We start from the raw sequence: 26,156 nt of genomic DNA on the forward strand, positions 1-26,156 counted from the left end.
GGATTTTTAAAACTGCTTGCCAATTGGAGCTTCCCGTCACATTTATTCTACTAGTGTGATACCATACCCAATTCTCAATTTAGCAACTCATGTGAAGTCTAATTTCTCAATGGTGAGACTCTTTAAAATATACAAATGTCACTTTCAATTTATGACTCATCAATTATTATAAGATTAAAAAAACAGGTAAAACTTAAATAATTAAAAGAACATATTAGAATATTGACAGGGGCCCACACTTTTTGTCAAATGAGACTCAAAGTTGAGTATCTAAACTTAGCAACTTTCTTTTGGAGTTGCTAAGGTACCAACTTATTGGTATACTATACATTGCAAAAAATACTCTTTGTCTCCTAAAAAATACTCACTTGAGTCTCACCATTGGAGAGGGTCTTAAGAAAAGTAATGGGTTTTAATGTTTTGCAACCCACTAACTCAATACTCCGAAAAGAAAGTAGCAGCGGCAGCAAGAGGAAAAACCCACGAAAGAACCCTCACAACTACTACTGTATAAATCACACACTCGCAGAGGGGAGACGGAGACGATGCAGCAGAGGATGCACGAAAGAGGAGAGGAGACGAACAACAACACCTCGCAAAAATCGTGACCGGACCGAGCTTGGAGCAGTATTCTTTCTTCCTTTAATTTTATGCAATTGACTGGTTTTTGCTTGATTTGATATGTTTAATATTGACTCTTCATTAATTAGTTGTGTTCTCTTGATTTCCATGTCTAGCTAATTTCGTTTGTTCTAGGTTAGGGATGTAGTCTTTTACAATTTATCTATGAGTTGAATTATTTTGTTTGGTTTGATTTATATAATTGCAATTTGATAATCTTGTTTTAATTTGTACTTTTAATCAGGCCAATTGATTAATGTTTAAGGTATTGGATTATTAGCGGAAGTGAACTTTCAATACTAGTTCGTGGGATTATCAAACGTCATGTAGTATAATTTTAGGAATAGTCATCCACTTGGGGTGGTCTTATTGAATTCCTTCTTAATGTGTTTATTTCAATCGTTTTGATCACGGAAGTAGACATGAGATTGATTTAAATATACGTTTTCTACCTTGGGAGAGGAGATTACATACTCGTAATTCGATCATTGCTATACTATATTTATTCAACCCTGCAATTAGTTTAATTTCATTGTAGAGAGTAATTGGCGACACTCGAAACCTAGAACTATTTCTCATACTTGTTTGCAACTTTAATCATTTCGTTTATAGTATTAGTAGTACTTTTCTCATATTTTCTGTTGTCTATATAATATTTTAGTTTCTTAACTTGGTAATTGAGTAGACGTCCTTGTGTATACGATACCTTGCTCACCCTATATTTACTGAAATTGACCTGTACACTTGCGGTAGATTTAGACCCGACCAATGATTGAAAATTATATACATAAAAATTATAATCAAAATATCGTAAAATCATCACAAAACCCAAAACAATAATTAAATCAAGGCTAGATTAAATTAAAATAGGAAGAGAAGCTTTTTTTTTTTTTTAAAAAAAAAAAACACATCCTCACGGACAGGATGGGGCTGCTGATGCCCTCCACGCCGGTGGCTGCTGCTATTGCCTGTTGCTGGCGGCGGTGGTCTACCGGTGGGAAGTGGTGTGGCAGCCAACCACCATTTCTGTGTGCGTGTGAGGTGAAAAACAAAAGGGGAAGGGGAAAAACTAAGAGGAGAGAGAGACATGGTGGTGGATATTTATACCCATGAGACACGGGGTATTACATTATCACACAAAGATGAATCACACAAAGATGCATCCGTATTGATTTTGATTACATCTTTGGGTGGGGAATGCCAAATACTAGGGGTAGCACAATGTGAGTTCAAAGATGATGAATAAATGGCTTTACTATACCTATCATACTCATCAACCCTCCTGGGAGCACGTTCGAACAACATAGTTGAAGGAGTTTCCTTCTGTTGGAAGACTTTCAGGTTGCGTTCCTGCCTTATTCATCATAGCAGATATAGCCCACAAACTTTAGTTTTTGGGCAAATATTCTTCAATTCTTGAGCAGTTCATAGAGGAATTTTAAAGGGAGAAAAGTTAGGCCTTTCTTAATTCATAACATTGAATAAAATATTATTAAAACACATGATAGAGAGAGAAAAGAGGAGAGAGATAGGAAGAGAGAGGTCTGTAGGTGGACCCCACCTCTTTTTTGTCATATTGTATCACATGATGGGGGACCACAAGTTGATTGTTGCTCTGAAAGTTTATATATATGGTACCATTGAATCCTCAGTGGTACTATTTATGCATAAATTTTGTACAATTAAATGCATATATAATACCATTATGTGCATATATAGTATCATTGTATATTCAGTGGTACCATTTGATCATCCAGTGATATCAGAATATGCATTTGTTTGTAAAAATGTATAATTACATGAATACCCCTTGTTATGCATTTGTAAATGCCTAACTTTCCTCCATTTCTAGTTCCTCCAATTCATAGGGATTTCCAAAAAAATTCTAGGCATACATCTCTGAACAATTAGCATCATCCCACAAACCTCTAACTCTCACACACTCGAAAAACGTATGTCTCCAAGTCTCATCACAGTTCTCACACCATGGGCAACTATCATCCTTAGTCAAGTGACAGGTATTTAAGCAAGCTTCGCATAGGGAGGGTTTGACTACAAAGATGCCAAAGGAAATTTCTTGCCTTAGGACAAACATTGGCCTTCCATATGTCAACCCACGCATAATGAAAGTCATCGAGATCACAACCCTTTCCCAACATATATGTGGATTTAAGTTTTTAACCGAATGATTACCGTCATTTGAGAAAGCCCAGGTTAGCTCATGTTTTGGGAGCCGAGAGCTTAAAGGGATTTTATTAGGATATATTTAGGAAATATCATATATTTAGGAGAATAATTATTTGATATCTTTTCTATTTCCTTATGTTCTCTAATTTCCATGTTTATCTAGGACTAGGAATCTAGAGATATTTGTATTATATATTTCGGCAGTATTGATCAATGAAGGGGAAAGATAATTTCTACCTAATTCTACATGGTATCAGGCCAAAGTGTTTAGATTCTGTTAATTAATCATGGCTGGCGGTGGTGATCAACCACCACCACCACCTCCAAAAATTGAACCAAATTCACCATATTACCTCGGTTCACAAGATTGACCGGGAGATTTCGTTACTCCTACTTGTTTAATAGATGAAATTTATGAAACTTGGGTTGCCGACATTTAAACAGCCTTAGAAGCTCGAAGACTATTTGATTTTTTAAATGGCACAATCACTAAACCGTCACCTCCTTGCACAAAGTCTGATTGGACAGCGAAAAATGCAATGCTAATATCATGGATAACGAATACAATCGACCCCGATTTAAAATCAACCCTGTCAAAATTCAGAGAAGTTAAACCCTTTTGGGATCACCTTAAACAACGATTCGCTCAAACTAACGGTCCTCACATTCAACAACTATGTTCCTCGATTGCAAAGTGTGAGCAGACCAAATCAATGTCCGTATCTATGTATTATGGCAAGCTACATACTCTATGGCAAGAGCTTGATCTTCATGAACCTCTGATTTCATGTTCGTGTTGCGATAATTGTTTGGCAGGGAGGCTTCATGAAGAGCGTAGAGCACAGGCGAGGCTACATGATTTTTTAATGGGATTAGATTCTGATTTTTTCTCCTCTCTTCGTACACAAATTTTGTCTCAAGATCCACTCCCAAATATTGACAGAGCATATCAATTAGTGACACAAGACGAGCGTGTTCGCAATTCGAAACACGAAGTCCCACCCGCACAATCTGATGCCGTAGGGTTTGCTGTGCGTGCAGGGTCTGATGCGGCTGGTGTGGGTCGTAGGAGGGGTCGAGGATATGGCTCTGAGAGACCAGTTTGCAGCAAGTGTCGGAGGACAGGGCACAAGGCCATAAGCTGCTAGGCAGAGATGGTTTGTGGTCATTGCAAGAAAAAGGGCCATCCCGAGACTCACTGTTATGATCTCGTGGGTAGACCCGATAACAAAAAGCAGGGGCAGGGGCGAGGCCATCCTCGTGCTAATGCGACAGCAGGTGGCTGTGCGCCTTCTACATCAAATTCTTCTACTACTTCAGTTTTGGGGCAGATTTTTACACCCGAATAATGGAAAGCCATTGTCGGGGTCGTCGGTAATGCTCAAATTCCCGAAAATAGATTCACTGATTAGTTTGATGTTTCATCTTGGATTATCGATACCGGAGCAACTCACCATGTTATACGAAATAGTTATTGGTTAATTGATACTCTGAAAATTGAATGCCCCGTTGGGCTATCAAACGGTGAAAAAGTAATGGCTACCTTGGTGGGATCTGTTTCGTTGTCGGATAAGATTACTCTCACCAGGGTTCTTTATGTCCCAAACTTGAGTTGCAATTTATTATCTGTTTCCCAACTTAATGATGACTTACATACTATTGTCCAATTTGATTCCCATGTTTGTACTATACAGGACCAAGCGAAGGAGCTGATTGGAACAGGAACTAGGAGAGATGGACTATATTATTTTAGCAAACTGACAGTGTCAACCGTGGAAGCTACATCAAAGTTGGAGTTGTGGCATCGTCGACTTGGGCATCCGTCGGAAAAAGTAGTTGACAGGCTCAAGTCGTATCACCTAATCAAAAGTAATTCCTAAATCCACTAACTAATGTAGATAGGGAAGTAGGGTCGAATCCACAGAGAAACGAGTCTTTCTATTCCTAATTAATTAATATAATCTAGATTATAAAGTAACCAAAATATAATAATCAGAGGAAACAAAACTACGAAGATTAAGAATAAGGAGAAAACAATGAATAAAAGGCCTAGGGTATAGGTTCACCAATAAATAATATTCCAGGGTAAAACATAATAATCAATTATCAATGCATACACTAATCAGATCATAAAGGGCTTTCGCTACGTATTACAATCACACAATTAATTTACCGGTATTAAATCTCATCTCGACTTAACCATTTATAAATTAACCTGACTATTAAAACTAAACCTAAACATCAATTCTCATCTTTCGAATCTCGAATCAATATTGTCAAACTCATGCATAAAAGATCTGCGCAAATCTAGTCACAGAGCATTAAATCAATCAATAGGAAATTAATCTAGCATTGACAATTAACAACAACAAATTACCCCTTCATATTATTTATGGATCCCCACAAACCCTAGAAATAGCACTACTCACACATAATAAAAACTAAACTAATCAAAGCAATAAAACAAGACATGATCAAAAAAATAAAATAAATAACTAAGATTAAGAGAAGAGAAATCGTTACCAAAGAAATCTAGAATTAAGAATAGAGTTAAGAACAAAGTATATGAGAGAGAAACTAATCTAAAAGCTAAGTAGAGAGAAAAAATCTAAGAAAGAATTAAGAAAAGAGTAAAAGAAGATCTTAAACTCGCTTAACGGAAAAGTATTTATACTAAGCAAGAATCCTAAACTAAAATAAACTTAAACGTCGAATAATTAACCCCTAAAAATAACATGCGCCCGATCGGGCGAGGCCCCGCCTGATCGGGCGCGCCTTTTTCCTCTTAGGTATGAATCTCGCGCCCGGCCGGGCGCGAGTTCGGGCGCCAGCCTTTGCTTTCCTCACCCGGGGGCGCGCCTCCGGGGGCAGCCTCTGTGGCCGGGCGGCTCTCTTGGGCCACTATTTGGACTTCGATTGGGCTTTAATTCTTCGAGCCAATCTGGATTTCCTCTTCGGGTCTTGAATACTTGGTCCAAATGCCCCGGTATCACATATACCGAGTCCTTAATCACCGGTTCGATGGATTTAACCGGCCCTGGGCTATAGAAACTGATCGTGCTTTTCCAATGCTCGTAATTACTCCATAATATCTTGGTAAAATGCTCCAAAAGTTCAAATCCCTGCAAAAGTCAACCAAATCTACGAAAACACTAGAAAACACCAATTAGTAATAAAAGCGGCTCTAAAGAGCCAAAAACACTACTAATTATGACCAAGGGACGGGGGTAAAACACTATATAAATTGGAAATATCAAACTCCCCCAAGCCAAACCTTTGCTTTTCCCTAAGCAAAGATCTCATCAATGAATAAATAAATATGCTTCACCCCAAAAAGTAAAAATTAAGCACAAACAATTCAGGTTAAATCAAATAAACATGCTTCAAAATAAACTAATCAAATCCATCCAATTGCCCTTCTTCCCTAACAATTGTCAAATAGAGCAAACCACAAGAGCGTATAGAATTCAAGACTAGTGCTCACACACTCAACTCTCATTTATGTGGCGAGTAAAAGATGTACTCGATCGCTCTCCAACCAACCCCTTTATGTGAACAATGCCCTCCTAACTAACACTCTTGTGTGTATAAAAAGATGTACGCTCAACCTACTAGTCGACTCGAAATATGTCAAATCATGACTTCCTTTGATAAACGACACTTTCACATTCATACAACTCTTATGCACAAAGGTCGGAAGGTCTATAAAGCTTGTAATGTAAGTCTAGGGTAAAGGGTAGGAATCATTTGGGAACAAGTGAGAGAAAAGCTATGCTTAAGGGAGCAAATCCTAGAAAAACCCATGATCAAAATAAATAATGATCAACACCTCCTAGACAACTCAACCCCAACACTAATCCACCAAATACAACTCCAAACACTATAAATAGTCCCAACTCTTACAATTTCACTCATAAGATATAATAATAAAGAACTTGAGTGAATAATCAAACTTTATTTTCCAACTTAAAGTTTTCATAGAAGCTCAAAATTTTTCTTCCTTTTTGATCAACCTCCAACTAGAACATTTGAACATTGATAACTTTTTTTCATTTTGCTTTTTTTTCACTTTTTTTTTCTTGAACTTCTCTTTTTTTCATAACATCATACTTTATTTTTCAAGAAGATATAACTTTCAAACTCATCACAAATAAACATGATCAAAAACAAAATAGCTTCTCAAAACCCACCCAAATTGTGCAAATAATAAGCACACTACAAACTCCCTCGCCTCACTCACTAATAGCTCCCCCAAGCCAAGCATGGGACTAGTAACCAATAGGGAAAAGTAGGCTTGTAATGAAGCTAATAAACAACAAAAAGTCAAGGCAACATCATGGGTAGCAAGAAGGGAATAAATGTATCTACAATCATCTGGAGGCCACCTAAAAGAACAAATGCCTTCGTCCTCCACAATGTGCATAACAATGAGTCATACAAACATTACTTATAGTTGCAAATCAATACTCAAATTCATTGACATACCAGGCTCTAACACACATTCCTAACCAAATCAACTAGTCAAGCACTATATTCACAAGTAGTTGGGCAAGATTGACGCATGTTAAGGTTTCAAGGCAATCAAATATCAAATCATGATCAACAAAACCACAATATTTATCATCAATAACCAAGAATCAAAACAATTTTCTCAAGTATGAGGCATAGGGAAGCATGATTTACAATTCATTGGAACGTATTTTTGTAATTTTTATATGTTTCAATTTTTTTTTTATTTTTCATTTATAAGAAAGCAATAAAACTAACCTAGAAAGCAATAAATCTAAACTAAGAAAACACACCAAAAATAAAAGAAAAGAGAAAAAGAAAGATACCAAATCCAAAATCTCCCCCAAGCCAGAATCAGACAATGTCCTCATTGGCTCGGGAACTAGCCCAGCATAGCTAGTCCTGATCATCCTCATCCATGGAGCCGAAACCTCAACCTCCACTGCCACCTGCATCAGAAGAGCTACCACCAAAATAATTAGCATGAAAACTCCCCCCCCCCGTCGGACCCCCGAAAGGAATGTCCTGGTCGTACCCATGGAAGGCAGAATAGTTAGTATAAATGCCATGGGAACTAGGATCCCTATCGTATCCTTGGGGTGGAGGTTGAAACCAATAAGGGTAAATAGCATCGTCGGGAATGTTGCCCCGACGAGCATAGTCATCGTACATAGGGTAGAGAGCTCTACCCTGGTTCCTCTCAAGGTACCCTAACCTCTGGTTAATGGAGCCTACCATCCTCCTAAGGTAAGTGTGAGAATGCTTGATACGGCCCAAAGCCTGACCTATACTCTGAAAGTCCCAAACTGGGTCAGAGACAACATGGGGGACAGAATGAGACATGCGAGGTGGAGAAAACGCTACCTCGGGCTCAGGCTGGGGTGGTGGAACTGGTGGTGGAACTGGTGGTGGAACTGGTGGTGCTTGCTCCCTAGTGTTGGCAACTAAAAGGTCGTATGTGTAGGACACTTACCCGTGGGGAAAGACGGTCAAGTCAGGACTAGGTAGGGAAAAGATGGGCAGAGGTTGCTCGGTCCCAGTCCTAATACACCAGTGGGGTGTCTGCTCACTATCCAGTCGTACCCACCCCAACTCCTCAAAATACCTAGCAGTCATATAGGTATCCGGTCCGCAGTTGGTCAGTTGGTGGGGTCCACTTTCAACAAAACCGGCCTTTTTCACTACTATCCTAATGATAAGGCCTCCTAGACGATTGGGGGTGCGAGATTGGGTACTGGCTGTGGCATGTCTGCTCAGATGGTGGATGATGTACCTACCCATGTTCAGTTTCCCAAACCCATACACATAGTGACCTATAACAGCTAGTCCGTTGGTTTGGGCGTTATGGGGCTCGTTCCTACCCAGAAAACACAAACCCGTAAATCTTTGCCAGATTTTTAAGATAGGGTGATGGATAGGTTCTGTACTAGCATGTTGGGGGTCGGGGGTAGGAAAACCAGTCAGAGCATGATAAATATCACCCATTTTGTAATCAACATGCCATTGGAATGGTAATTCAGAATTCAATTCAAACAATTTACAAAATTCAACATATGTTAAACTAATATTCCTATTGCTCAATCTAAAATATATATTCGGCTCATTTCTACTATTTACAACTTTCAAAGAAGACAAGAATTCACAAGTTAATTCACGATATGTAGGATAATGCATATCAACGAATTTTCTCATTCATATGTCATTCAAAAATCGTTTAACAAAATCATACAAACCATAAGTTTCTAAAGTAGGGCGGTGTAACCACCGTGAAGGAATTACCTCGCGCCCGACTAGGTGTTCTAGCCGTTCCTTTTGCTCCTGGCTAACAATACGGATCGTTGGCCAGTAGGGGAGTTGTAAATCCGGGTCGTACTCCTCCCTCGAGCTAGAACTCCTTCCGAAAATCGATCAAGCCCTCTTTGAATCCATAATGTGAAATGGGTATGAAAAACAATTTGAATGGAATTCGAAAATTTATATATAAGATTGTAGAGGATGAAGAGAGGATTAAGAATATGTAAAAATATTCGGATTTGGGTGAGAAATGAAGAAGAAAATCTTAGAGAGAAGGTAGAGGTTTTAAGGTTTTAGAGAAAGAAAGTTATGGAGGAAAAAGAATAAGAATGAGAAAAGAAAGAAGATTGAAGAAGAAAAAGAAGAATTAAGCCCGGATGGCTGTCGTGCCCGGTCGGGCGGGTGTTCGCCCGATCGGGCGATCTGGATTTTTTTTCTGCTATGCTCGCGCGCCTGGTCAGCGGCACTCGCCTGATCGGTTGATCTAAATGCCCGATCTTCTTCTACTCTCGCGCCCGGTCGGGCGGCACTCGCCCGATCGGGCGATCTGGTGCTTAAATTTTCATCTCTTTTCGCGCCCGGTCGGGCGAGATTCGTCGGATCGGGCGATCGAAGATGTCTGTATACGACAAGTTTTGCGCCCGATCGGGCGAAAACACCCGATTTTTATACCCTGCTCTCGCGCCCGATCGAGCGAGCTTCGCCTGGTCGGGCCCGAGGCTAATTTGACGAATTTTTTACTTTCTTTTTTTCTTAAATTTTTTGGCTAACTCTTTTCCTTCAAACCTGTACAAACTCATAAAACTCATTAAATTCCCTCATCTCTCCTTTCATAAGAGAAAAATAAAGAAAAACTAGTCTAAAAAGCATTAAATTACTGGTTGCCTCCCGCAAAGCGCTGGTTTATCTAGGTCCCGCACGACCTTCTTACCAAGTACAGGAACTAGGACCCTTGGCCTAACGCTTGGCCGGGTGGTTCCTCACCTGGTTGAGCGTAGGCTACGACGCGACTTCCTGACATACCCTGTGGGACGCCAATTCACTTTATCTGGTGGATCGTCCTTGTCTTGGATTGGGGGCTCTTCAATGCTATGCACTAAAGATCCCTCTTTGATCGAGGGTTGCTTCAAATTGTCATTGCATTTAGCACTTGCAACTCGATCTGGCGGAACACTCACCGTAGGCTCAATTTCCACAACTTGCTTGATTGATTCCACCTTTTCGTCCTCAAAACCAAGACCGAAAGTGTAGAGGGCTCTTTCTATCGCATCAACTTCCTTCTGCCATTTGTCTATCTCATCTGAAAGGGATGCAACACAAGATACCGCCTCTAAGAGATTTTTTACAAGAGCTTGGGGCTTGTTAGAATAATTATGACCACATTAACACTAAAGCACTTCTCCTCTGTCATGGGGCTTTTAGGGGTATTATTAATATTAAAAATAATTTTATAGTCCCTTACTGATAGTGTTAATTTGCCACTTCTCACATCTATAATTGCTCCTGCAGTGTTGAGGAATGGTCTACCCAAAATAATTGGGGTTTGCATATCCTCGGCCATATTAAACAACAAAATCAACGGGTATGTAAAATTTACCTACTCTAACGGGAACATCCTCTAAAACACCTAAGGGGTATTTGAAAGAACGCTCGGCCATTTGTAGAGTAATATAAGTAGCTTTTAATTTACCCATTTTTAACTTGGAACATACAGATAATGGCATAACACTAACACTAGCACCCAAATCACACAATGCATTATCGATTATTAGATTGCCAATATGACAAAGGATAGAAAAACTACCTGGATATTTTAATTTAGGTGGAGATTTATTTTGAAGTAAGACACTACACTCTGCAACGAAAGCTACTGTCTCTACCTCACTAATAGACCTTTTTCTTGTCAATATTTCCTTCATAAATTTTGCATACGCAGGAATCTGTGTGATTAATTCTGTGAAGAGAACTGTTACCTTCAAATCTTTTACCATCTCCAAAAACTTACCAAACTGCTTATCCAAATTTGTTTTCAAGTGACGATTGGGGAATGGAAGTTTGATAACTTGCTTTGGAGCATTATTACTCTTATCTGGAATGGCCACCTTCTCTGGATTCGTACCCTGCAATGTAGAATTAGATATATTAGTACTATGCTTTAGCCCTGCAGGGCTATTAGCTACATTGTCAGGTTTAACAGAATCAAGATTAGAAGTATTTGTTAAAACAGGTTCATCGTCTCTGGGCATAGGGGGCCCTTCATAGTTTGAACCACTCCTTAGAGTAATTGCATAGGCTTGATCTGTAGGCCTGATCGGCTGTGCTGGCAGTGCTCCCTGTTCGCGGGCTTTTAGAGTACAGAAAGTTGCGCAATTTGATTATCTACAATTTTATTGTGTGCTAGAATTGAATCAATTTGTGCATCTCTACTTTCCATGTGCTTTTGTATGTTAACCAGCATCGCTCTAATTTCCGCCAAAGAAGGGTCGGATGATGAGGAGGGTTGTTGTGGTTGGTTCTTCTGGCCAGCATTGGGGTGGTAATATTTCAGTTGTTGTTGTTGTGGCGCCTGTGGTTCTTGTGGTGGTGGATTTTGAACAATAATACTCCGGTAGGAAAGGTACGGATGATTCCGGTACCCAGGATTGTAGGTGTTGGAGTATGGGTTATTCTGCCTATAAGCTTGAAAGACATTAACTTTCTCCACGGAACTCCTGCAATCTTGCTCCCAATGACCTAAAATTCCACAATTTTCACATAAAGCCTCATTAGCATTATTATTAATTGCAGAAACATTAGCTGTATTAGCAGTGCTAAGATTATCTAATTTCTGGCAGATAGAAGTTAATTGAGATTGCAAAAAGGATACAGAGTCAACACTATGTTTCCCCTTGTTAGCAAAGCCTCTAGGATTCCCATATTGGGAATTATGTATCGCCATATCTTCAATAACCTGACCTGCATCATCAACATTAAGATTCATAAATCTCCTACTAGCTGCAGAATCTAAGATTATTCTAGATGAATTTCCAATGCCATTATAAAAGGCTTGGATTAACTGCCATTGTGCCAAATTATGGTGGGGGCATTCTCTTTGTAGGTCCTTGAACCTCTCCCAAGCCTCATATAAAGTTTCATCGGCTTCTTGGGCAAAGTTCTGAATTGCACTCTGTAGTACGGTTGTTCTCTCTGCAGGATAATACTTGTTATAAAAATTTAAAACAAGAGTTTCCCAGTTAGTTATACCAAGTGCAGTTCTATTTAATCCATTAAACCATAATTTGGATTTTCCAATTAAAGAGAAAGGAAAGAGAATCTCCCTGATTTGGTCTTGTGTGACCCCAGCTTGCCTGATGGTATTACAGTACTGACAATAGTCTGCAATATGAAGATTTGGGTCTTCACCCTTAGCTCCACTAAATTGCTTCCTTTCTATCATCGTTTTAAATTGGGGTTTAATCTCAAATTGTACCCCATCAAGAGCCGGAGTGGGAGTAAGGTGTGGAAAATCTGTAAGCTTTGGTTGTGAGTAATCACTAAGCTTCTTTAGAGCCGTCATCTCTGATTCTGGATCTGATGATACCTCTGAATCGCTAGAATCAGTTAGAGGATCTCGGTGATTGTTATTATCACCAAAATCCGCCAGAATTTGCTTGTAAAGGTTCTTCTGTCTATGGAAGGATTGTTCGGTCTCAGGATCGAATGAGATATAAGCTGATCTGGAACACCTGGGCATAAATAAAGAAAACTAAAAGCAAATATGAGACTTGCCTAAAAGAACCAACGTTCACTGAGACAAAAAGAAATAACCTAGACAACAAAAATAATTAGAAATAAAAATTAAACCGGTTCCCCGGCAACGGCGCCAAATTTTGACAGGCTCAAGTCGTATCACCTAATCAAAAGTAATTCCTAAATTTTCTAACTAATGTAGATAGGAAAGTAGGGTTGAATCCACAGAGAAACGAGTCTTTCTATTCCTAATTAATTAATATAATCCAGATTATAAAGTAACCAAAATAAAATAATTAGAGGAAACTAAACTACGAAGATTAAGAGTAATGAGAAAACAATGAATAAAAGGCCTAGGGTATAGGTTCACCAATAAATAATATTCCAGGGTAAAACATAATAATCAATTATCAATGCATACATTAATCAGATCATAAAGGGCTTTCACTACGTATTACAATCACACAATCAATTTACCAGCATTAAATCTCATCTCTTGAATCTCGACTTAACCATTTATAAATTAACCTGCCTATTGAAACTAAACCTAAACATCAATTCTCATCTTTCGAATCTCGAATCAATATTGTCAAACTCATGCATAAAAGATCTTCGCAAATCTAGTCACTAAGCATTAAATCAATCAATAGGAAATTAATCTAGCATTGACAATTAACAACAATAAATTACCCCTTCATATTATTTATGGATCCCCACAAACCCTTGAAATAGCACTACTCACACATAATAAAAACTAAACTAATCAAAGAAATAAATCAAGAAATGATCAAAGGAATAAAATAAATAACTAAGATTAAGAGAAGAGAAATCGTTACCAAAGAAATATGGAATTAAGAATAGAGCTAAGAACAAAGTATATGAGAGAGAAACTAATCTAAAAGCTAATTAGAGAGAGAAAATCTAAGAAAGAATTAAGAAAAGAGTAAAAGAAGATCCTAAACTCGCTTAATGGAAAAGTATTTATACTAAGCAAGAATCCTAAACTAAAACAAACTTAAACGTCGAATAATTAACCCCTAAAAATAACACACGCCCGATCGGGCGAGGCACCGCCCGATCGAGTGCGCCTTTTTCCTCTCAAGTATGAATCTCGCGCCCGGTCGGGCGCGAGTTCGGGCGCCAGCCTTTGCTTTCCTCGCCTGGCCGGACGCGCCTCCGGGCGCCAACCTCTTTGGCCGGGCGGCTCTCTTGGGCCACTATTTGGACTTTAATTGGGCTTTAATTCTTCGGGCCAATCTGGATTTCCTCTTCGGGTCTTGAATACTTAGTCAAAATGCCCTGGTATCACATATACCGAGCCCTTAATCACCGGCTCGATGGCTCTAACCGGCTCTAGGCTATAGAAACTGGTCGTGCTTTTCCAATGCTCGTAATTGCTCCATAATATCTCGGGAAAATGCTCCCAAAGTGCTAATCCCTGAAAAAGTCAACCAAATATACGAAAACACTAGAAAACACCAATTAGTAATAAAAGCGGCTCTAAAGAGCCAAAAATACTACTAATTATGACTAAGGGACGGGGGTAAAACACTATATAAATTGGACATATTAGTAGTTAAGTTAATTCCTCATGTTAGTAGTAGCAAAGATCATTTAAATAAAGGTTGTGAAGTATGTGTGCATGCTAAGCATCCGAGAGACAAATTCCCTTCAAGTAATAATAAAGCATCTCAATTTTTTGAGAAAATTCATTGTGATTTGTGGGGTCCATATCGACATGTTTCGTTATGTGGATCTCGATATTTTTTAACAATTGTTGATGAGTATTCACGAGCAGTTTGGGTTTAGTTGTTGGTTGATAAATTAGAAGTTTTTTAAATGTTTATGGCCTTTGTCGCTATGATTGATAGACAATTTTCTCAAACAATTAAAGTAGTCCAATAATGGGACAGAGTTTAATTGTTTACTTGAGTATTTCAGAGCTATTGGAATTTTATTTCAAACATCATGTGTGGGAACTCCCCAACAAAACGGGAGTGTAGAGCGGAAACATAAACATATCTTGAATGTGAGTCGTGCTTTGAGGTTTCAAGCAAAATTGCCAATTTATTTTTGGGGGGAATGTGTTCTCACCGCCGCACATTTGATTAACCGTACCCCAACTCCTCTTTTGGGAAATAAAACTCCTTTTGAGATTCTATTTGACAAACCACCCTTCTTTGATACTATTCGAACCTTTGGATGTCTATGTTTTGCACATAATCAAAAAATCAAAGGTGATAAGTTTGCCAGTCGTAGTCGGAAGTGTATGTTTGTGGGTTATCCGTTTGGCAAAAAGGGATGGAGGTTGTTTGACTTGACTACAAAGGAATTTTTCGTCTCTCGGGATGTGAAATTTATCGAAGAAATTTTTTCGTTTGAGAGTCCGGAGGAAGTGAACATTCCGGTAAATGAGTTTGTGGATAAAAATATTCAGAGGATTTTTCAGACTTATTTTTTGATGAAAATCATGAAGTGGGCGATTCAGTCAGTGACCCAACACCTACTGTTCAGCCAAATGGGTCTTCATCGGTCGCTGCGCCATCTTCACCATAGCCCAATTCGACCAAGGGGCCGTAGGTTTCATCACAGCCCACTTTGGTCATCACACCAGCTGGGCTACAGGCTTCACAAGAGCCCAGCTCGGACTAGTCCCTCTCCGCTGGGCCGCATGCTTCACAAGAGCCCAACTCCTTTCCCATAGATCATGTTGATGTTGGGCCAGTTCCTGACAATGAAGCTCACGGTATTGGAGCTAATGCACAAGAATTGGGTCGTGGCCATCGTCAAAAGTTTTCCCAATGTCTTACATCATGATTTTGTGACATATACGGTTTTTGCTAATAGTTCACTATCTTCTCCTTCAAGTCACCCTCAGGTACTCTTTATCCTTTAGCACATTACATAAATTGTGACAATTTTTCTGTCAATTATCGGAAATTTCTTGCAGCAATTATTAAGGGTAATGACCCAAAATCAATTAAGGAGGCAATGAAATATGATGGATGGCGCAAATCTATGACAGAAGAAATCCGTGCTTTAGAGGATAATGGTACATGGACTCTAGAACAGCTTCCTCCCGGAAAACGTGCTCTTGGCAGTCAATGGGTCTATAAGACCAAATATTTATCCAATGGTGATATTGAGCGTCTTAAGTCAAGATTAGTGGTGTTCGGTAATCACCAATAAGATGGAATTGACTATGATGCCAGACAACCTGTTAACTTCTGAACCTCTCGGACGGTACGAGGCGACTGCATGTCGATGACCGCCTGCACCTTCTCAAGGTTCGCCTCTATTCCTCTCTGATTGATAAGGAATCCGAGAAATTTCCCAGACTCAACTCCAAAGACACATTTCTTGGGATTGAGCATGACATGGTGCCGCCTTAGTGTGGCGAAAGTTTCTCGGAGGTCCAACAGATGATCTTTTTGAAGTTTAGACTTGACAATCATATCATCAATATATGCCTCGACATTTCTCCCAATCTGATCAAAGAACACAGTGTTTATCATTCGCTGGAAAGTGGCCGGGGCATTATTAAGACAAAACGGCATGACCGTGTAACAGTATAACCCCTGATCAGTGACGAAGGCTGTCTTCTCCTGATCTTTCTCCCATAAAGGAATTTGATGGAAACCAGAGTAGGCGTCCATAAAGCTCATCAAAGCATGGCCGGCTGTTGAGTCGACCAGGTTATCAATTTTAGGCAGAGGGTAACTGTCTTTGGGGCACGCCTTGTTTAAGTCTGTGTAGTCTACACACATTCGCCAGGTGCCATTCGGCTTTTTAACAAGCACCACATTTGCAACCCAGTCTGGGAAGTAACATTGCCGAATGAACCCTGCATCAAGTAATTTTTTAACTTCGGCGGCTGCCGCCTGACTTCTTTCTTCGCCATGGTTCCGCTTCTTCTGCCGTACCGGCTTCTTTTTCGGATCCACGGCCAGTTTATGTACTGCCAGATCAGGACTAATGCCTGGCATTTCATGGACTTCGAATGCAAAGATGTCCTTGTATTCTTCCAATAGTTTGTGAAAATCGTCACCCAGGTCCCTTAGAGCAGTCGTCCCAACCTTGATTGTTCTGTCAGGACGCGAGTCATCTAACATCAGGTCCGTATGCTCACCAGCTGGCTGAGGGCGGAATTCATCCGACCACTCCTCTGCCAATGATTGCTATTTTCTGTCTTTTCTTGCGGCCCCTGTCTGGGATGCCTTTCTCTTCTTGCCGCCTGCTTCTTGAACAGGCGCACTCTCCTTGACATTGTCAAGGTCTATTTTTCCACCGCTCGACATAGTGGCCATAACACTGGGCTTGATATCCGAGAGATAGCACTCTCGGGCCATCCTCTGATCTCCCCTTAGGGACCCGACTGTTCCATTATCCCTCTCAAACTTGAGCAACATAAGAGATGGGATTATAACAGCCTTGGAATTATTCAGGGTTGGTCGTCCCAGAATCATGTTGTAGGCCGAGAGTTCTTCTACTACCAGGAACCGGACTACCATGTTTCGTCCTTCCCCTTTTTCACCCAGGCGGATGGGTAAATCCACTCGTCCAACTGGGTGGACTCCTCCTCCTCCAAACCCTACTAAAGGGTGGGATGCCGGATGTATGCAATCAGTCTGATATTTTAGTTTCGACAGACATTTGCTACTGATGAGATCTGAGGAGCTTCCGGTATCTATGAGGATTCGGCCAACTCTCTGGTTGGCCACTTTACATTCAATAACGATAGGGTCGTCATGCGGCCCTCTTACCCCTCCTAGATCTTCTTCAGTGATGACAATCTCAGGAAATGAATATTTAGAGGGCCGTTCTTGGTGAACGGAATTTACATCTAACCGTCTGATATTGTCTTTGTTGCCCCTAATAGTGGGGCCACCTCCTGAGAAGCCGCCTGCAATGGTGTAGACGACTGCATCATCTGTATCTGAACTGTCGGCCTGCTGATTCTTTTTGGCCAACTGCTTTTTCGAGGAAGTGTTCCTCGTAGATTTCCTGACATAAGTGTCAAGATCACCTTGCTCAGCCAGGCGGTCCAGATACCGCATGAAACTGATGCATTCATTGGTGTGATGACCAACATCTTCATGATAATCACAGAACTTTTCTTGGTTCCGGTTGTTTGCAGAACCCTTCATGGGGACCGGCTTCTCAATTGAGATCCGTCCCTTGATTTCCTTTAGGATAAATTGGCTATCCTTGTTAAACGCATACTTTGGGGAGTATGGTTTGAATTCTTTTTTCTTTTTCTGGGCCGGCTGTTTAGAGGAATCAGCCGCCCAGACCTCTTTTCTCTTCTCGTCTTTGTTTGACGACTGTTTCTGTCGTCCTTCTCTTTTGTCGGACCTTCTCCCGTCTGACTGTTTTACCGTACTACAAAGATCAGTCGCCTGTATATAAGCTTCCGCTTCAATCAAGGCCTCTTGAAGAGTCGCCACCCTCTTTCGGACCAAATCAAATTTGAAGGTCGACCCGTCTTTGAGACCTCTGAAAAAGTCAGTATAGGCTACTTCATCCGGTAACCCTTGAATCTGTATTCTCATCAGGTTAAACCGCCTGATGTAAGAACGAAGCCCCTCCTTCTCGCCCTGCTGAATTGTTCCTAAATCAAGGGTCGTCTTCTTCGCAGGGATGTTCATGGCGAAGTTGGAGGTGAATAAGTAAGCAAGCGTCTTGAAGTTATTTACACAACCAGTCGGCAGGTTGCCGAACCATTGTTGTGCGATTCCTTTGAGAGTCGCTGGGAAACACTTGCACCAAGTGGGATCATCCAACCCTTGAAGGTACATCAGGTTGGTGAATGCCATCAGATGGTCTTCTGGGTTAGTAGTGCCGTCATAGGCGCCTACTAATACATTTTTCACTTTGGCCGGCTGAGCGGCTTCAGTAATTTCCTTGGAGAAGGCCGACGGCTGTTCGCCAAGTCTAAGCAACTGTAGCTTCCAGTCCATAGGTTGGACGTTTTTTGCTGCTTGTCCACCAAATGGAGGTGGCTGTAAAAAATACTGTTGTTGCGGTACAAACGGTAAGTTTGGTACCGCCTGGTCGCTATGATAACCAGACTGACGGGAGGTGCCGCCTGACTGACTCTCATGATACGACTGAGTATGCCTCATCGAGGTATTTCGCAGACTGTCTTGGAAGTTTGAAGTAGAGGCTGACTCTGACAATCGGTCACTCTTCTTCTGCTCTAGCAGTAGCCGAGCGTCTGTGTATGTTTTTCTCGACCCGTCCGCCTGAATATGACGAACAGGTTTCCTATTTCCTGGAGTAGGAAAACGGTATTTTGAGAAATCAAGGGCAGGTGGCTCCCACTTCCTAGATTTAGGATGAGGGGTCGCCTCTCGCCCTTGAACTGGCTTCCTCTTCCGTGAAGTGGAGGGTTTCTTAGCCGACTGCTCCTTGTCTAGAGCAGGCGGCTTCTTGTTGATCAACTCTTGAATTTCTCCCTTGAAGTCCCTCATGAAGGTCATGAGTTCGTTCCTTGTGATGGGAGCAGACCCATCAGTTGGCTGCTGCCGAACAGGCGGTGCGCCTGCTGGCTCGCTTCCAGTTTGAAGATGTTCCCGTTCCCTCCTTTCGGTATGACGGGTACGTCGGGCCCTTAGGGTCCCGTCTGAAGCTGTGTGAGCTTCAACTTCAAATTCATTCTCAGTATCGTGGCCCGACTGAACTTGAGGGTCGTCTAGGGGACGCCTCTCTTCAGGAGCCGGTACAAACGTGGATGCCATCTCAGAAGTACTCTCCCCACAGACGGCGCCAAGATGTTTCGGGGTTTTCTGATGTCTTGCGGGAGAGTTACAATTCCGAGACTGGAACCGGGCGCCCGTACCTGCAAAACTAACGGATGCTCCGGATGATTGGAGATCCGCCTCCGACGGTCAAGTTAGTCTTTGATTAAGGAGTAATTAGTGCGGAAATTAAAGTGATTGGGTCTCTCTAGGTGAGAGAGTTTAATGTGTGTAATCTGCGTTTTCTGCGTAATCCCCCTTAATGAGGATTAAGGGAGGTATTTATAACCTCGGGAAACGTGCCAATCTAGGTTTAGGTTAACCTTAGGCTGATTGGGCTTCCCTCGGAAGTTGGGCCTAGGTGACCGGTTATCCCAGGTGTCATGGGAAGGACACGTGTCGTGTCGTAATTGGTCCATAGTGGACGGATCATTGCTTGACACGTGGCAGGCTCCTATTGGCCCATGTGACGGACACATGGCGGAACCTGATTGGTCCACTTGTCAGATGGTGATTGGTGGGGAAAAATCCCCTAATCACTATATACAAAGTAATAGAAAACAAAATGTATATAAGATGAACAAATTGTACCAATATATAAGTAGAACAAAAGGTATATAAAATTTTATTAAATCGTCCATGACTCGCTTCAATGACGGGTTGTGTTGTGTTATAAACGTTTTTAGGTTCTAATAGGGTCGAAAACTAGTTCGGGTTCAGATTGTTGTCGGGTCTGATTAAATCGGTTGACGGTTATTATCGGGTCGGGTGCGGGTTCAGGTCATAAAGTATTGGATTAAATCGGTTGTCCGTTAACATCAGGTTGGGTTCAGGTCGGGTTATGGGTTACTAGTTTCACCCCATTGTTCGGGTACAGAAAAGGTTCAGATCATTACTAATTCACGTCGGGTACTCGAGTCGGGTCAATTTTTAACAGCTCTACCGAAAGGTGGAAGAAAAGCTTAGGTACTAAAAAGTGAAAAGTAGAAAAGTGTAATCCTTAATTTTTACTTTAACCTAGCTATTTGCCAAAATGCACTCAAATCAACAAAATGGTGCACATTTTTACTCCAAAAAAAATATACGAAGTAGAAAAAATTCCCATCTCCAGTTTGTTGTAAATAAGCAATGTTCCATTCACTAAATTTGAAATTTAAACATCAACAAGACAACAACGGTCATATTTCACTAGAACAACGAAATGCAATATTTGGCTTTAACGTAATCATTAACAAAATTCACCCCTAAAAATTTCCCTCTCAATCAAATCAAATTAAATTTAAAGCATTTTTTCTTTATTCATCTTTTTCAGTTCAAAATAATCTAGCGCAAACTTCCATAGTTTCAACAACAATGGAGGACCACAATCAATGGCATGATCCACTTCTTCTTACTGATGTTTCTCGTCAACAACAAACCCTAATTTTTTCTCAGGGTAAGCAAATTTCTGATAATATTATTTCCAATTAAACCCTAATTTTGATAAATTTTCTCAATCTGGGTTTTCCGAATTTATTAGTTTGTCATAAATCCTAAAATGTGGGAATCAAGATGTGTTTAGAATTGTTTATTTTTCGCCGTTAAACCCTAATTTTGTTGAATTCTTAGTCTGGGTTTGTTTCAATTTTGTTAGACATTTCTTCGATTACTACAGATTCTCAATCAAAGGAGATGGAAAATTCAGAAGGTAATCACAGTATATTCTCAGATTATTAAGTAAATGTTACAGTATATCATGAACCCCATATGTTTGATGATTTGCCTGACTGAGATTAAGTAAATGATGATTTTGAATTAGGTCTGAAATTTGATGTTCTAGGATCTACTGGGTTGCATCAAAGCTTGGAAATTATTAGTCCGCAGCGATTTACTGATCTGATTAAGGGTGATACAAACAATGGTACTGTAGGAATTTCCATTGTCTGTTTACAATGTACATGTGTATTGAGATTAGCCTTGGAATTTTGATTTGGTGATAAATGCAGGTAGGTCGATGTTGGGGTTTTCGTTAACGGAGCCTGATTTGGTTGTCTGTGCTGGTTCACCTGATATTCTGAAGCAGAGTTCTGCTCAGGAGAGGGCAGCTAATATTGTACTTTCACTAGAGGAAGGCATAAATGGAGTTGAAGCAGAAGCGTCTCGGGGTAGCCATGAATCTTCCAAGTTTTCATCATTTTGGCACTCGGCTGAAGTAATTATTTTACACTCATGGATTACTCTAGTAGTTAGATATGCCGCGACACTTGAGTGTTAATCTGTGGTTTGATAAATTGTTTTGCACAGGATATATATGGGTCTGAGTCAACGGGAGGTATCAAGAAGTTGCAAGGAGAATATGATAATCAGAAGAAGCAGTTAATTGAAGCAAGGAAAGCTATAGGAGAGCTGAAGAAAGAGAATGAGGTCAAGAACAATGAGTGCCAAAAGGCCTTAAAATCCCTGCATGATCTCCAAAATGAGCTCATGCGCAAGTCAATGCATGTTGGCTCATTAGGTAATCGAGTGTTCTATGTGTGGTCTATTCTGCGAATGCACTTGGTTTGCACCTTGATGAACTTTCATTATAATGCAGCATTTGCGGTCGAAGGACAAGTCAAAGAAAAGAGCAAATGGCTCTCCTCCTTGAGTGTCTTAAAGAGACATTTGAAGGTACTGACATCGATTTTATTGACCAAGTTTCATATATGGTCTGTTGAAATCTTAGATTCTTAGAGTATATATTTCTGAATTTCAGATTCTGAAATTGGATCAAATCAAATTATCAGAAGAAGCAAAGAAATACAAGGATTGCCTTGGACATATGGATGACTTGAAATCTATAATGCAAGCCACATGTAACAATACTAGTGCTCTATCTAGACATTTTGTGCTGATGGTTTTGTAACAATAAGTACTGATGGTTTTGTACTTAATTTTTGGCTCTTTGTTGATAGTAACTCAGCAGGTTTCATATCATGATGAGCTGAAGACGAAAATCAGTGAAGGGGAAAAACAAAGAAAAGAACTTTATAACAAAGTTCTGGAGTTAAAAGGTCTGACGTTGTGCTGAAATCAAGTAGTTACAAATCTAAGGAAACTTTATTGCTTAACATTAAGTTGTTGAGAACTTAATCCTAGTCTGTGCTCTGCTTTGCAGGTAATATACGTGTTTTCTGTCGCTGCAGGCCGATGAATCCAGTGGAAATATCCATGGGAGATAAGGCAGCCATTGATTTTGAATCTGTTAGAGATGGAGAACTCACAATTAAGTCAAATGGTCATCCACGTAAGACATTCAAGTTTGATGCTGTTTTTGGTCCGCAAGCAGGCCAAGGTAGTTTGATCTTTAATAATCACCTTTTATCTATATCAATCATTCAACTGTGATTGTTATTCATTGAACCTCTACTATTTACCATCTATTATTCCTTTACCAGCTGATGTATTCGAGGATACTGCACCATTTGCGACCTCAGTTTTAGATGGATACAATGTCTGTATCTTTGCTTATGGGCAGACTGGGACAGGAAAGACATTCACAATGGAGGGCACAGAGGATGCTCGTGGTGTCAATTATAGGACGCTTGCTGAACTGTTTGAAATTATGAGTGAGAGACAGAAGCTATTTCAGTATGAAATATGTGTGAGTGTCTTGGAGGTATACAATGAGCAAATAAGAGATTTATTAGCCTCTGGAACTCAGCCTTGTGTAGCTTCAAAGAGGTAGGCTGTTTAATGTTCAGAAAGTTACAATAGATATAAGGTCAGAAATGGTTGATCATGTGGGATTCATGCTCCATTAAATATCACTATATAACTCGTAAATCACACGTGAGTTACATATTTATGTTTATAGTATTACACTGTACAAGTGCCTTCAACTCAAGCAATTTACCCTGAATGGCACCTCACACGGATTTAACAACATATTTCTTGAGCCTCCAAGAGTGTGGCCCATAACTTTCTAATGGTTACTCCATACTTCAAGCAATTTGTAGGAGCTAGTTCATCAACAAGATTCAATACTTTCCTTCTGATTTGATTGATTATATACGAAGTATATAAAAACATTGTATGCTGCCTCCACTTTCTACCATTCTGTAGTTAGTGGACTTCACCGGTAGTGTTATCGTGTTATCGCTACCAGATTAGCTGCTCTAGTTAATTTATATGGCTTGTACTTCCCTCCTTTTAATTTACATTGAGTTTGCTCAGCTAGAATTTTGACTTGTATTGCTTCGTCTGAATTATCATCAGGCATCACTACTGATAAAACTTTTTATGAGCGTTATTTACTGATTATCATGTTTGTGATAAAGGTCTGATATCGTACTAAGAATGGATGTGTAATTGTATATTGATTTTCTAGGCTTGAGATCAGGCAGGCCAGTGAAGGTGTCCTTCATGTTCCTGGGTTGATTGAAGCACATGTAAGCAACATTAGAGAGGCTTGGGATGTTTTACAAACTGGAAGTAATGCCAGGGCAGTTGGCTCTACTAATGCAAATGAGCACAGTAGCCGGTCTCATTGGTTCGCTTCCGAGTTCATGCTATTTTACCCTCTTTCTTTCTAGCTTTTGACATTATCAATGTACATTATGCTTTTAACATTTGTTGCAGCATACACTGTGTAATGGTAAAGGGCAAAAATTTGCTGACTGGAGAATGCACTAGAAGCAAGTTGTGGTTGGTTGATCTAGCAGGCAGTGAACGGATAGCCAAAACTGAAGCTCAAGGTGAACGACTGAAGGAAGCACAGAATATTAATAAATCTCTTTCGGTTCTTGGAGATGTCATATCTGCTTTGGCAAATAAGAGTCAACATGTACCATTCAGGTGCATTGTCAATCATTTATGTGAATGTTGTCCTTGCAGATTTTCTGTATACATCATAGTACCATTGTGGTCCTGTTTTAACATTCATATTACTCCGCAGGAACTCCAAGCTTACCCATCTACTTCAAGATTCTCTAGGTAACGTGAGATTTTGTATTATTATTATTATTATTATTATTATTATTATTATTACATACATACATACATACATATATATATATATATATATATATATATATATATATATATATATAAATTTTTTTGACCATTAATGTATGAGCTATGGAGAAAACTGGATACCCTCAACTTGAAATGGAGTTTGGTTCACGTTTCCTTCAATTTTAATTCGTAGGTGGAGACTCCAAGGCGCTTATGTTTTTACAGATCAGTCCCAATGAAAATGACTTAAGTGAGACTATATGCTCACTTAATTTTGCTAGCAGGGTTAAAGGAGTTGAGTTAGGTCCAGCAAAGAAGCAATTGGACAATATTGAATTTCTCAGATACAAGCAATTGGTAATAATGGTTCCACACTTCAGCTTTCTTTTTTAATTATTAATATCATCTTTTAATTGAACAACTTTTTTTTTGCTTGTAGGCTGAGAAGACCAAGCAAGAGGCAAAATTGAAGGATTTGCAGGTTAAGAAGATGGAGGAAACAATTCACAATATGGAGTCGAAGATCAAAGACAAGGACCAGAAGAACAAGAATCTTCAAGAAAAGGTATTCTTCTTGTACAGGAGAAAGTAAATTCCATTGAACAGTAGCAGTAAATGTATCTTATTGGCTAATAGATCATTTTTGTGTGTTTGAGAATTTTAAACCGTTACTAAGAGTAAGAGGTCTTATATTTCAGCTGAAGGAACTTGAGGCACAGCTTTTGGTAGAAAGAAAGTTGGCACGACAACATGTAGACACAAAAATCGCTGAGCAACAACAACAACAAATGCGGCAACAGTTTGAAGACCAAAATAGTGCACCGAATAGACCTCCTCTAGTAGTTAAAACACTGGGAACTCTGAAGAATGTCAATGAAAACACATGTGATTCACCAAGTCTTCCTCGTTTATTTTCTGATCATAACAACCACAAAATGCCATCATATTTTCTTCTGGCAGAGAGCTTTCTCCTGGAGAAAGAAAATAATCCTGAGACAGGTGAGCTACTCATGCAGCCGAAAAAAACAGGTAGAGCTTCTCTTTGCCCGACTACACAGCGGATTCCTGTAGCATCAAATCCAAGAAGAAATTCTTTAATTCCGTTACCCAGCACACCAATGACAGTCTACCATCCTTCAGCGTCGCCATTTCCTCCACCTCTAGAAGACGAGAAAGAGGAGAGATATGAGGTAGATAAGTGTTCGTTAGAGCCTGCTATATGCTGCCCCGTAGCTTGTAAGAGTGGCGTAAAAAAGTTGAATAGTGTACTGAGGCGAAGTCTTCAGAAAAAAGGGAAATCTCCCATGCAGCAACAGCTTAAGAAAGGAGGTGTAAATGTAGGACTTGAGAAGGTTAGAGTCTCAATTGGAAGTCGGGGAAGATTGGGACAGAGGGTGTTGTTGGGCAATGGTAGAAGAATGGCTACTAGGGAAGCTAAGAAGCAGAGTCAAAGGGAGAAGGAGAGGGGATGGAACTTTTGAATGGTTAAATCTTTGTTTATATAATTTCTTGCTGATGATGCTTTTCATCTTAATTGATTATGTACACTTGTAACAGATTTCTTTGAGTATATAAACATGATATTGATTTGAGTTTACTTCA

The 26,156-nt window shown here is 40.0% G+C and overlaps 1 protein-coding gene across 3 annotated transcripts; it reads left to right on the forward strand.

The window, feature by feature from the left end:
- The first annotated feature begins 428 nt into the window (after window positions 1-428).
- LOC110729215 (kinesin-like protein KIN-14Q) lies at window positions 429-26,156 on the forward strand. Of its 3 annotated transcripts, XM_021908925.1 has the most exons (17): window positions 429-627; window positions 20,893-21,015; window positions 21,214-21,267; window positions 21,379-21,480; window positions 21,566-21,771; window positions 21,864-22,074; window positions 22,153-22,229; window positions 22,315-22,414; window positions 22,514-22,612; window positions 22,717-22,893; window positions 22,997-23,282; window positions 23,929-24,090; window positions 24,180-24,395; window positions 24,496-24,533; window positions 24,748-24,911; window positions 24,994-25,119; window positions 25,253-26,035. In XM_021908925.1, the coding sequence occupies exons 2-17, from the start codon at window positions 20,934-20,936 to the stop codon at window positions 26,033-26,035; spliced, it is 2,883 nt and encodes a 960-aa protein (XP_021764617.1). In that variant the 5' UTR covers window positions 429-627; window positions 20,893-20,933. The 3 variants fall into 3 exon arrangements, with proteins under 3 accessions (XP_021764617.1, XP_021764618.1, XP_021764615.1); XM_021908926.1 differs by lacking the exon at window positions 429-627 and having other exon boundaries at window positions 20,568-21,015; window positions 21,400-21,480; XM_021908923.1 differs by lacking the exon at window positions 429-627 and having other exon boundaries at window positions 20,569-21,015; window positions 25,253-26,156.

The sequence above is a fragment of the Chenopodium quinoa genome, unplaced genomic scaffold (genome assembly GCF_001683475.1).
Source record: "Chenopodium quinoa cultivar QQ74 unplaced genomic scaffold, ASM168347v1, whole genome shotgun sequence".
Lineage (NCBI taxonomy): Eukaryota > Viridiplantae > Streptophyta > Magnoliopsida > Caryophyllales > Amaranthaceae > Chenopodium > Chenopodium quinoa.